This window comes from Charadrius vociferus, unplaced genomic scaffold, assembly GCF_000708025.1.
Source record: "Charadrius vociferus isolate BGI_N301 unplaced genomic scaffold, ASM70802v2 scaffold90, whole genome shotgun sequence".
Taxonomy (NCBI): domain Eukaryota; kingdom Metazoa; phylum Chordata; class Aves; order Charadriiformes; family Charadriidae; genus Charadrius; species Charadrius vociferus.
In genome coordinates, this window is record NW_009647222.1 from 5,411,834 (window position 1) to 5,425,757 (window position 13,924).

The 13,924-nt window shown below is 39.5% G+C and overlaps 1 protein-coding gene across 1 annotated transcript in view; it reads left to right on the top strand.

Moving 5' to 3' along the window:
- Positions 1–13,924, top strand: part of PDE3A (phosphodiesterase 3A, cGMP-inhibited) — a 95,315-nt gene that overhangs the window by 79,155 nt on the left and 2,236 nt on the right. Inside the window, exons 10-14 of the mRNA XM_009879660.1 lie at positions 587–700; positions 2,148–2,347; positions 4,554–4,757; positions 7,582–7,737; positions 12,043–12,283. Of these exons, the coding sequence (XP_009877962.1) occupies positions 587–700; positions 2,148–2,347; positions 4,554–4,757; positions 7,582–7,737; positions 12,043–12,283 (915 nt within the window). The remainder of the gene's footprint in view (positions 1–586; positions 701–2,147; positions 2,348–4,553; positions 4,758–7,581; positions 7,738–12,042; positions 12,284–13,924) is intronic.

Sequence of the window (13,924 nt, forward strand, 5' to 3'; positions counted from 1 at the left end):
CTGGCCAGAAAATTGCAAAAAGAACCTGCTTTAACTGTGCAGTGTACACATATCCTGAGTTTGATTTTTTGCAGTGCAGCTGCTAGCACTGCACCTAAATTTACTCAGGCAGAGTCAGGTAAGTGTTAACCTGCTTTGTATTAAGAAGCTGGGTGAAATCTTGCTACGAAAGTGGATGAGATTTTCCCACCGATTTCATTTGAATCAGAGGTTAACAGTGCATATTTACTTGATGTCATTTAACTAGCTGAAGGCAACCTCTGGAGTAAAGGATTGGAGCTGGTAGCACAGGTCAGGCTCCTTGTTTAACGCCTTATTTGCAAAGACGCCTACATTGCAGATCCCACTGCTTCTCTGCTGTTTTCTTTTTCTTGACTGGTGTGACACATACCATTGAATGTGCTTCAACTTTAGTAAAAGAAAAACTGGGCGTTTACACAATACGGCTGTTTTTCATGCTTGTGATAATGCTTGATTTGTCTCTGCTCGATTGACTGCCACACAGTACCCACTAGATGGTGCTGATTTCCCTCTGTTGGAAATATTCTTCATGTTTAAAAGCAGGGTCATTTGCTTTGTATCACAGATCACAACCGAATCCATGCAACTGATGTTCTACATGCTGTTTGGTACCTTACTACTCAGCCCATCCCAGGACTCCCAACTGTGATTAATGATCACGGCTCAGCAAGCGATTCAGGTATATTTAAATGGTCAAGTATATATGTTATAATTTGCTGGAAGAAAGCCAACAATTTAGGATTGCGTGCAGTGATAGTTACTATATAGACTTAAGTTCAGTAGCATGTTCGATGTTGAAGGTGTTAAGGTATGTTCACGTAACTTTGAAGAGAATGGAATTGATCCTCCAAAACCTAACACTTTACAAGTAACGATGTGTGAATGCAAGCCTTTGTGGTCACCATAATAACAGGTGTTTGTTACCGTTTGATTTTTACAATAACTTTTTTTTCTAGGAAACTGTATTAACAATGCTTTTTAGCACTGCTCCAGAAGCAGCGTAGACTTTGAAATCCTTAAGCCCTGCATTGTTTTGCTATTATAAAACCGGTGGGGCATGCAGGTAGTGCCGTGCACTTGCCACTGCTTGGCTGTCCTGAAGTGTTTCTTTGCCTTTCCTTACTGTCTCCAAAGAAAGAGACTTCTTACTATTTTGCAATTAGTTTGCAAGACCACTCGTCTGCTGTTTTATGATTGCTCCTTACAGGAAGCTGTTCTTCTTGCATCTTTATATTAACTTCTCCAGGTTCAGCTGTAGCAACTAGAGGACCTATGTGTACTTTGTGGGTGTTCTGAGGGAGTTACTGGAAAAGCAGGAATTTGTTCTACAAGAAACCACTTCTGCTTTTTTTGGTGGTGTTTGTGTGGCATACATGTCATTTGTGAAACTCTTTAGGATGTTTTGTGGGGTGGGAAATGTTTGTATTCCTGGAAAATTTTATAAGCAAGGGTTGTTGGAAGCTTTGTAGGTGAGGTGAAATGGGTGTAATGACAGGGATTGAGTTTTGGGGCTTTTTGGTGTTTGTTATTTGAAAGACATTTTTCAGCTGCATGTAAGATCCATTCAAGCTGATTAAATCAGCAAAGCATCTCACTCAGTATCTGCCTCTGACAGGCGTGTTCAAGCTGCTTCAAAAAGAGGCTGTTAAGAGGATTATCAGCAAAGATCCAAAGTCTAGACCTTTGGATTGGAAAACATGCACAGTAATTGAATTAATAAATACTAGTCCGTTGCTTTAAGGACTGTTAGTGTCACATAGACTAATCTATATGGTGAAGCAATTAGAGGAAGGAGTGGGAAGATCGAGTCACCCACAAAGCTCCAGCATGGCCGTGAATCCATGTCTTACTGCTAGAAACTTACATACTTTGAGAACAGGCTCTGCTGGGTGGCTGGATGATCCCCAGGTGGGATCAGAATTTGTTTCTTTCAAATTCTGTGCCTTCTTGCATTGGGTCACGTGCACAGTATCAGAAAGCCTTGAGGCAGGATGTGTTTACTCTTCTGTTAATTGTTGTAAATTTGCTCCTTCTCTTCCTGCTTTGTTCCTTCTATCTCTTTCAGCAAGTCACTGAAAAAGCGGTAAGGACTTTTTTTTTTTTTTAATTTATTTATTTCTGCTCAGATTCTGACAGTGGTATCACTCATGGCCATATGGGTTATGTGTTTTCGAAGACATACACACCTACAGATGACAGCTACGGATGCCTAGCTGGCAACATCCCTGCCCTTGAATTGATGGCTCTTTATGTAGCTGCAGCCATGCATGATTATGATCATCCAGGAAGGACCAATGCCTTTTTGGTAGCAACGAGTGCTCCTCAGGTAAATAAATCTCACACAGTGTTGCTGTTAAGTTTGGAAGGTTTTTGGTAACAGCTTCTCCTTGCCAGTGGTGCCTGTGGCTTCCATTAGGCACAAGTCTACCAAATATTTTGAAACAGTTTATCAAAGTGACAGAAATAATCACTTCACTTGGGGATTACTCGTAGGAATCTTCTTACATACCCTCACCACTGTCAGTTAGTAGAGCTGTTAAGAAAGGTACTGATAAAACATCTCAGTGAAGGAGAATCTAATGCTCTGCTGACTGATACAGAATCTGTAACTGTGAAATAAGGGAAGACTTATTCTACCCAGGAAGGCACAGAAAGATTAAAATAAAATAAAAAACATGACCTGTATAGTTGACAGTGCACCATGCAAGTGAGTTTGTGCATGATCGTAATATATTTTCTGTTATTTTTGTAGAATATGAGCAGCTGCAGTTTTTTATTAATGTATTCTTACGCTATGCATCTGTTGGGGCAGGGGTGTGTGTGGAAAACGATCTCAGTTTTATAAATGAAGAACTGAGACTTACCTAAGATTGCACAGAAGTTGTTGCCAATGCTGGGAGTTGAATTCAGCGACTCTCAGTCACTGTTTATTGGCTTAATTATGAGATCATCTTTCCTTACTTTACATGACCTGCCTGGCTTCAGCATACTGTGCTGAAAGATATTTCTATGGACAAGGAAAGAAAAAAGATAGCTTAATGGTGAGAAGTCCAATAGGGATGCAGAAATTCTAGATTTACTCCCCGCCGTGGATCCAGACTTCCTCTTCCACCAAGAGCAAGTCACCTGAACTTGCTCTGTGTCAGTTTCTGTCTATAAACTGATAGTAATATTTCTCATCCTTGCAACACCTTTGTGTGATGAAGAACTTTGATACTCTGGCTAGGTAAATAAACTGATAGAAGATGTATGCTATCCCTAAATCTATTTTTAAGAAATGAGTGCTATAGCTTTGTGGTTGTAAAAATTAACAAGGGAACTTAGATGATGAGCCTTAATGTATTGTCCCTAGTTCGAAAATAAATCAGTGGGAAAAATACAAATTATTCTTGTTACGTTTGGGGGTTTTGGTTTTGGTTTGTTGTTTGTTTTGTTTCATTTTTAAATCTGCTATCACCTGAAATTTGCAGAACTTGTATTTGGCATCTAGTTTTTTTCTTCTTTTTGATGACTAGCAGTATCAGCTTCCAGTAATGATAAAGTGCTGCTGTATTAAAAATCTGCCTTCAGGAGTCAGGCCTGGGTAGCAGAATACATCTATCTCAAATGCTTACTGTGTTGTTAGGCAAGATGGGCTGTAGAGCTGAGTTGCTTCAGCAACCTGTTCCCTGGGGTAAAGAATAGATTCTATACTTTAGGATAGGTTTGAATTTTTTCATCTCTAGATGACAGAAAAATGTAATTGAAGTGAAAAGCCACTGGAACGTATGTGTATATATTTGTGTAAAAAGTTACAAAACTTATATCTATTTTACATAGAAGCATATTTCCAAAAGCTTTTCTTTCCATAAACCAAATTGTCAAAAGACTGAATGCTGCTGAAGTGGAGAGTTTTCCTGAATGATTGTTGTCGCCTAAGGCTCATTTTCTAGATCTTTCTTTAGGTTCTGAATGGAATTGCCATCGTATGAGAGTTACGCGTCTTGTTGTGGTAAAGATTTAACCGATTTGGGATTTTAGTACTGAGAAATTTGTCAGGCTGAGCGTGTGTTGTCAGGCTGCAAACTGGAATTTCACTTGTTTCTGTGTTTGGAATCAGTCCAATACGGACAGAATTGCCAGGTACAAACACCAAAGACAATAATCCCTGTCAAGTGAATTTAGTTCTGAAAAACAGAGAAGCACACACCCATGTTATATTAGTCATTAATTTATGGTCTGAAACAGAATAATCTAATGTCTTATGATACAGTTTAGTCAGGAACCAAAGATCTGAAAGAGCATGAAATATCCTGATTTTCCAAATTAATCTTCCAATAAATCTTCACCATCACAACAATTCAGGTGTCTGCTGTTAGTCCTGCCAAAATCACATCTTCAAACCTCAGGAAGATCTTTCAAAAAACCCAAACAAATCAACCAAACCCGAACCTCCCTCACGCATCATCCCCACGTCATTCTCATTTCTGCATTGCTGTGTTTCTTTTGCTAAGAGGTTTCTCAGCTTTCAGCTGCCTGCATTGCTTTCACAGGCAGTGCTGTACAACGACCGCTCCGTCCTGGAGAACCATCACGCCGCTGCTGCCTGGAACCTTTTCATGTCAAGGCCAGAGTACAACTTCCTGGTCAACCTCGACCATGTGGAGTTCAAGCATTTCCGTTTCCTCGTCATTGAGGCAATTTTGGCTACTGACCTGAAGAAACACTTTGATTTTGTTGCCAAATTCAACGCCAAGGTAAGAATATTGGTTCAGGTTTCTGGTGGATGGTTGGAAAAGATTGTGGGGCTTGGTAGCAGCACAGTGAAAAGACTAGGAAGGCTGCTGTGTCACTCTTTCTTCTGAATGTTCTTTTGGCTGCTGTAAAACATTCTGTTGAATAATATTCTGGCATTTCTGTTATTTTTTACTTTTTTAAATTTAATGGCACAGCTTCTTTTCTTATATATGTTTGTTTTTTCAGGAACTGGTTTAAAGCTAAGGGTATTATGGACTATTTGAATGTAAATCCCACTTACATTCTTCTCTTGAACATTGTTTTCTTGTTCACTGGCACTTTAGACCTATTAGCAAAGCACTCAGGAGAAAAAAATCAAAGGTGTTACCAAGCTTCCATAATGGCTAAATACTTAATGGGAATTTTTATTGGTTTAATCATACTGTTATATTAGCAAAGCACAGAAATTGTAACAATTTTTAAATTTTAATTTCAAATGCAAGGAAAGCATGATCTTTCTCTCCTATTTTGTTTCAAATGGGTACACTCTGGAGAGAGATCATTAAAGATCTGTCTTGCCCATTCCATTCAGTGACCATAAAATCACAAGCCTGGGAAATAATTCTTAAAAAGTATTGTCCAGTTTCAACCTCATTTATTGGAAATCACCACCTATCAAGTTACTTTAATAAACTCCATCGTCCATCAAAGCTGTTGTCACATTACCTAAATGATACCTGCCTTTGGAGCTGTTACTGCCTTCTGGTTCCTTTTAAGAAACACACAAAGCACAATGTGTTTCTTGTGCAGGACTAGGACTTCCTAGCTGTTTTGGTGACATAGATAAAATATTTTGGTGTGGTATTGCTTAGGATGGACCTGTATCCTGATATTTTGAAGATTCCATATGTATGACTGGTTTTGTTTTCCACTTCCCTGTAATATCTGTCTCTTTGTTAGGCTTTAAGAAGCTGTAAAGAAAGGCTTTAAATTATGGTCTGGGGTAGACAGAGAACTGATTTATAGATCTTTAAAAGTCTGAACTCTTTCTGCACCCCTGTTAGTCATGTCCCAAAACCTCTGGTAATATCAGATGTATTTCTGTAGGTCTTAATTTTAAGCTCTGGGATCATCTTCACCCGCCTAATTTCCTCTTAAAGTATTGGACACTATTTGTAGATTCTTACCCATCAGGGCTATGATGACAATAAAGCACAGGGAGTTTAGGCTGTCTGAATACATCTTTTGAATTTTATGGTTTGGACCAAAACCTTTCACTTCTGTGAACATGCGTACGGAATGAAAAAAAAAGACAGGCTAAACCAGTGATTGCTGTAGCTTTGTCACAGAGATTAACTGTCTTAACTATGGAAGAGGATAAGCTTGACCAAAGTACTAGGCATAAATTGTGGATATTGAAAACTAAATTTGTCTTAAATCTATCAGGCTGGACAACAGTAGATGTAACCACTGTTGTAACAGAGCAAGGTGATACTGAGATAAATAGGAGAACAGTCTGATATATCACGTCCTGCCAGCTCGCTATAGATTTGTAAGGACATCTGTTAACCTCCTTCTCTCTCCTTATTGCTTCAATAGTCAAATGGTCATGCATGGAATAAAAAGTGGAGAAGGTGAACATATTAACCAGTGCTTGTGGCTGAGCCTGGCTTTCCCAGACTAATCACTGCCTTAAAAAGAGATTCTTTATGTTTGGTTGGCAAAAACTCTTTTGTACCAGAGTGGTCTCAGAGAGTAGACCTGAAGTGTTTGTATATGGGTGGAGGTGCTGTAACTGATAAAATTAGCTCTAAATGATTACGTTATTGATTGGGTTGCTGAACTGTAGTTTACTATATTGAGGTTACATTCAGAGACACCCTTCTGTACAAGTCAGTGTAAACAAATGTAAAGTAAGCATCCTCCCACCAGAAAACCTGCAGTCTGAAAAGTACCAAAAAAAAACCAAAGGAAGCTGAATGTCCGACAGTTTGATGATATCAATGCATTGGAGCACTTACTGTTCTCTGACATTAGTTATGTTGGTTCATGTATGCCAAAAGCAAAGCCTTCACTATGTGGGCCCACTGCTGTATGGAGCAGGGGACCTGCTGGCAGATGACATGGAAGTTTCATCTAGTCATAGCACAACAACTTTCTGTCCCTTTTCAACTATTGCAAGCTTGACAATTAAAGCTGTGTTTCAAGGAGGGATTTGAAAATTAAGTGGAAAGTAGAAGACAGCCCCTCCCACACTAGGAGATATTCTAGGAGAAAAGGCTGAGATGGGAAAACGTGGCTAACGGCAGTAAAGGTTGGTATTACTGACCGTTTGGAAATGCAAAAGGCCAAAGTCCTCAATGCTTTCTCAGCCTCAGTCTCTGTGGCAAAGACCTGGCTTCAAGAATCCCAGGCCCCTGAGGTGTGAGAGAAAGTCTGAAGTGGTGAAGACTTATCTTCAGTGACTGGCATCAGGTTAGGGAGCACTTAAACAAACTGGACATAGGCAAGTCCATGGGACCTGATGGGATGAAGCCCTGTGTATAAATACCTGTTGGGGGGAGTAAAGCAGATGGAGCCAGACTTCTCAGTGGTATCCATTGACAGGACAAGAGACAATGAGCACAAGCTGAAATACAGAAACCCCCATTTAAAAATAAGAAAGGACATGTTTACTATGACTGCTGACTGTAAATGCCAACCGTGGGTTAGCTCACCTGCTTACACTTGTGATTTTATTAAATAGGTAAATATACTGTAAGATAACCCAGGGCAGAACTTCCTCTGTGGATGCATCCTTTTACGCAGGATTACTGTCATGGTTTTCCTTTTTCTGTCTACTAGGTGAACGATGATGTTGGAATTGACTGGACTAATGAGAACGACCGCTTGCTGGTTTGCCAAATGTGCATCAAATTGGCTGACATAAATGGGCCTGCAAAATGCAAAGATTTGCATCTGCAGTGGACAGAAGGCATTGTCAATGAGTTTTACGAACAGGTAAATAAATGCATGTCCAAAGTCAAACCTGCTGGTTGTGTATCTTGTGTTAAACAGTCCTGCAGCATGCTATTGCTGGTGATGAATGAAAATCACAGAATAGTGGTGAAGGGGATAGCTAGAGTTACACTAGTCCATTCTTTTGCTGGGTCAGTGAAAGTCCATTTGTCTCCGAAGCTTCTGATATGTCTTCAAAGACCTCTGATGATGAGGTTTCTACAGGCTTAACTGTTCCAGTCTGGTACTATCCATACAGTGGACATGGCAAACAAGTGTTCCTTTCCTCTTTTTTTTTTTCTGTTGGCAGTCGTCATGTCTCCTTTTCAGTCTTCTTTAGTGTAAACTATCTTTTTATCCTTCCTTCTATGTCTTTTGAAGACATCAGCTGGTTCTCATTGCTCTCCTCTGCAATCACTGGAGGTGGCTCACACTTTTCTTGACATGTGGTCTCCAAAACTGGACAGAACATCCTTGTTGACATGATCTAAACAGAGCAGAGGAGTTATTTTACCTTCCCCGTGGGCCACTTCTCTGTTCACACAACACAGAACCCTTATGTACTGAGCATATCTGTAACATTGACTTTCAGTTTATCACAGACTAACCATATCTGCTCCCTACACATTGATCCTGAGTCATACTTTATTTTTTTAAGACAACGCTTTCAGCTTTCAGGTTTGTCTGTACAACTGCAGTAATTATGCAAGGCTCAGCTGATGGTAGCACGAGGAAGGAGGACAGCCACTGATTTACAAAGACCTGGGAATACAGCCAGGCACTGGTCCTCTCCTGCCAGGTGTAAGGGAGCCCTTAATTGAACCTTGTCTCATTATAACCTATTTAGCCCTGCTGAGTGTAAGGGACAGGGCTGTTCCCACACTATTCCTCTCTTTCCCGAGTGGGAACGTATTTTGAATGTGGTCCACATCCTGTCTTTTTGAGAGGAAGCAACCAGGCTAAATCACTGAATCAGACACCCCACAGACTTCTCAGGGAGGCTGTGCAGTAACTTGAAGTCACAAACTAATTTCTTTTAAAGCCTTTTCATCTTCCCTTAAATTTACTGTACTCACAGTTTGGGAAAAAAATAGGATTTTCTGCTGTTGCTGCCTTCTGGAGTATGTAAAGAAATGGGAAAAGGGAAAAAAATCAGACATTGACCTGAAAGTCCTTCATTTATTTCAGATCTCCTGAGACAAAGAAAGAACAATGACCCTTACATATATTACATATATTGTTGGTTCCTTTTTTCTTTTCATTTTTTCTTAAAGAAAGAGAGTGAGTCCCATAATAACAGTGGTCAACCTTCATCTCCGAAATTTTCTTTCAGGAAATGCTTTTCTTCAAATATATCTGTTTTCATTACAACTCTTCCAACAAATTGTACTTCACTTAATCCTGGAGATGATCATAGCTTATGTGGGTGACTACTGCATGCAGACAAAACCTGTTAATCAGACATATGATATGATTCTCCTTTGATCCAACATAACTAATGTCAGAGGGCAGTGAGTGCTCCAATACATTAATTCCATCCAAGTGCTGGATAGTGAGCTCTGAGTCAAGCTTGGGAGGATACTGTGTTATCTGTTCCACGGTAGGAATATGGGTTATTTTCCATCATTCAGAAAGGTGTGCTACTAATGTTTTCGTGCTCTTGGAAGCTGCTCCAAAGAACTGTTGGAGATTATCTTTCTTATAATACTGTAATTAAAAAAAAAAAAAAGGCAAAAAACCCGAGATTTATCCTCTCTGCAAGTTTGCATTCAGAATATCACATATGTTATCTTTGTTAATGGCATTCCTTTTGGCATGGGGGTTGCAGGCAAGTGTATTTGAACTCTTGACTTGCAAATTCGAAGAGATCAGGTAGTCTAAGATATTAGGGGGTTTGGGGTTTGGTTTTGTTTTAACAGAAGATGTGTATTCATTGTATTGAGAAATCAATATGTCCCAGTGGGTTTCCTGTTTTGTGTTTTTGGGGGTTTTTTTTGTGTGATATGAGTTGCTATGCTGACAGGGAACTGATGGGATTGAAAACAGAGAACATTTTCTTCCTAGGACTTACTTTTTGGCATTAATGAGGATAAGCTAGATTCTCAATTTATTTAAACCTAGATTAAAATCTAATTTTCTTTAATGTAATGTGGTATGAGAGGTTAAAAAAAAAGGAAAGAGTTAATTTTCTTTCTCGTGATTGCCATGAAAGGAATGTCAACAACACCTATTGTTCGAATTGTTGCTAGGTGATGTTTATGCTTTTGAAGGACTCTTTTCAGCTTCCCACAGAACCTGAGAAGGAATAAAGACAGAACAATGGAATAGCCAATAGAATATTCTGTACCATAGACTTTCGTACTTGGTGTAAGTGGGGTTAGCCAGGGGATGGGCTCTCACAATCACTGCTCAGGGGACAGTGAGGGTGACTTGTTTCATTATTGTTATTGTTATTTTCCTTTTCTGGTATTGTTCTATTAAACTGTCTTTATCTCAACCCACCAGGTTGGTTTTTTTTTTCCTTTCCCCTCCTTTTCTCCCTATCCTTCTGAGGGGAGAAGGGAGGGGTGACCGAGTGGCTGCATGGTCCTAGTTGCCAGCTGGGGTTAAACCACAACAGAGGTGTATCAAACTTTCATTTCTAAAAAGGAGAATTTTTATGGGAAGCTTGAATTTCCCTAGAATTGTTACCAAAAGGCGTACATATCTACATTCAACCTATGCTGTGAAAATAATGAAATATCTTTCTGGAATTTCTTTTAATAAACACCAATTCCTTTGAAAAATTTAACTCTCATATAAATAAAAACTCCATATTAAAGACCTGTAGCACAGAAACATTCAAAATCCTCTGTCATAGTGTTACAGCACGTTTCCTTTTCTTCCCTCCACATGCTCAGCATACTTATTTGAATATAGGTTAGACATATTAAAAAGAATCAAAAAACGCGTTGCAAGATGTTTCACATAATACATAACATTTTAACGGAACATGACAAAAGAACTTGTAAACATTTCAATAGTCAACTTTCTTCCCACTACTGACAGCTTGCAACTAGGAAATCTCAGACGTGTTACTGTAAAGAAGAGCGAGCTGCCACCTCCTCTTAATTTGCTTGCTATTTCAAGAATAGGTGGCATGTTTCAGTGTTTTGTTAACACTAATATTTTGCGTTTAATGCTTGAGCATAACGTTTTGGGGTAGGTTATTATAAAAGTAACAAAACAAAACAAGGAAATGAGACATCTGTTGTACGTGTTTCAAGATTTAACTCTTATTCTTTGGTCTTCCCAGATACCAACAGAGTGTTGACCAGATACATTGTCTGTGAATTTTGGAAAAATTAGGTCACAAGTAGATAAATTCGGGCAATCTGTAACATAATAGAAACAGAAAATGTCTCTCCAAATTCCAGTCTATGTTCTCAAATATAGATCTCTGTATTGTATTAAAACATCAACTTGCATATCAGACTTGATTATGGAGATTAGATTTTTCTCTTGGGGATGTGGCATCCAGTCTTGTCCTGTCTACTCACCTGAAAATTCACTGATATCACCAGAAGATTTGCTGCGATAGGGATGTGGGAGTATATCAGACTTGGTTCTGCAAGACAGTTTTACCTTCTTTTGCATCATGAGAGGAGGGAGAAAAAAGTCTTCCTATATCTCCCCTCTACTTTCTCTCCCCAAGAAAAGCTCACAAAAAGCTTTCTGGGAAAGACCTACTGGTTCTGAGTAACCCCTGCTTTCATAGGGATCATTCTGATAGTCACAGGAACAAATACTTATGACTCAAACCCAAGAGGACCTCTCCATGTTATGTATAGTAACGACAAAATTAATAAGAAAACTAGTTCAATGAGATAGCCCTTGCTTGTAGAAGTTCAGTCTTGTTCAGCAAACGGATGGCTAAGTTGTTGTGAGCTAACAATCACAAAATCAGAAAGGATTTTTTGAAAATAATGTGAAGAGAGAAAGAAAATAATAATTTTCAAACTTTCGCACTCAGTGTAATGTACAGGACAAAGGCGGGGGACATAATTTTGCGCAGTCATCAACTAACATCTTTGTTACATTCACAGTATCGGTAGTGAGCACTCTTACAAGAAAAGAGCTGTAACTTCGATTAACCATTTGACATGATGGCACTGTAGTAATGTCGTGCGGGCATGATATGGAAGTGGCATTAGAGTTGAATTATTTTTCTTTCATCATTTTTAATTGGTGGGATGTGCTTTACTCCTTTTCGTGACATGGTTTTGTTTCATTTACTTCAGAGAAATTACCGCTATTTTTCATCTCCAGGGTGATGAAGAGGCCAGCCTGGGCTTGCCAATCAGTCCTTTCATGGATCGCTCTGCTCCTCAGCTGGCACACCTCCAGGAATCTTTCATCACTCACATTGTGGGACCACTATGTAACTCCTATGACTCAGCGGGGCTGATGCCAGGAAAATGGATAGAAGATAGTGATGAATCAGGAGACACTGATGAGCACGAAGAGGAAGAAACAGCAGAAATGGAAACTTGTGAAAATGCTGAATCCAGTAAGTTGCTCACACTTACGTTTTTTAAACAGAGCAAGTTCCATATTGTCACCAAAAACTAAGCAGACATATTTTAAAAGTGTTGAGACCGGTCAGGTTCAACATGGGCCTCTCCAGAGTTAGAGTGATTCAGTGCTGTCCTTAGTGAAACTGGCATGTAGCCAGTCACATTAGTAATGGAGACGCTCCATGATTTCAGGACTGATAGTCATTGCTGTTCATATCTGCTACTCATTTCTGCCTTCAGTTGAGTTTTCTGGTGGTGGATCACCCATCCGTCCATGAGGGCTTTTTAGACTACTTCCAGCATTGATGTTAGTAGACTTTAACAAATTCACGTGAAGAAAGGACAGTTGGGAGAAGGTTTTGCAAGGAAAGCACTCAACATTTGCATGAGTTAACATGATCTACAAGAATAATAGAACGAGGCTCTGAGGTGCTGGTGAAGTAAAAGTTTTTAGCAATGGAAGTATTTTAACGCAAATATTTTCAAGGTAGTGGATGGGAAGGAGTGGGGAGAGAGTCGAGAATTGGCACTGAGCGTCGCTGTGTTGCGTGCTGGGAGCTGCGTCCCTTGGCCCTTCTGGCTAATTAGTAACTAAAACTGATAGTCTCCTGCATCTCCTCCAGAAGGGCAACAGTGCCAACATTTGTCATACTTGTACCTTGCAAGGAGATCTCAGTAACTTGTCGGAAGTAATTTTTAAGATAAAAGGCTGCAGCTGTAGACCTGTGTCTTTTACCAGTTTAATCCCTCATGCCTAGCCTTTTCTTCCCTTTTGTGTTCCTCTTCCATCTGAATTTCCTACTACTGTTCTTTTATTTCCTTCTTCGGGTCATCTTTCTCTCTCTCCCCTGTATCTAATCCTCCTAGAAAGCACCAGCCTTAAGTGCGCTAGTGAAAGACTGATACGTAGCTTTTTCACTAGCAGCCTCACTTTTTCTGTTCTTCCCCACACAGTTTGATGCCCTGCTGAGTATTATCCCCATTTTCTGTTGGGAAAGCTGAGAAGTGGAAAGATGTGATGATTGCAGTAAGTCATGTTAGGGAATGAAACTAAAATCTGTCTCCTGACATGCAGAATTGACCTTTTATCTCTAGTAAGATCCAGGGGTATACAGTTTGTATATAAGAAATCATTACTGCTGTTCATACGCACACGCTTGCACATAAGTTTGGGAGGTTCACACGCACAAAAGGTTTTTGAGAACAGCAAACATTAAATAATACAGCACACACAGGTTTATTTTAGCACCTTATAATCTATCAGCTCTGTAATAGCAGACAGAGCCACATGTTTCTGTGGCAGATTAGCACCTCATTTCTGTATTCACTTGTCTTCTGTATCACTGCTAGTCAAGTCCAACAATGCTGCTTTCAGGTTGAAAGCACAGAGCATTATTAACCCTCATCACATTGAAAACAGACCATTTTTTAGTCATCTTCTGTTTGCTTTTTTACATTCTACTCCATGACAGTACCTTACTATTCAACCTGATGCTTTTAGGCTCTTTATCTTTTTCAAAACCTTAAAAATAAACGTGTCGGAAGTTTTGAGATATCCAAACAAATTCTTCCTACTTCCTTCTTAACAAATGTGGGGTGCTCATCATCTAAGTCATACCGACGTGTTACAAACC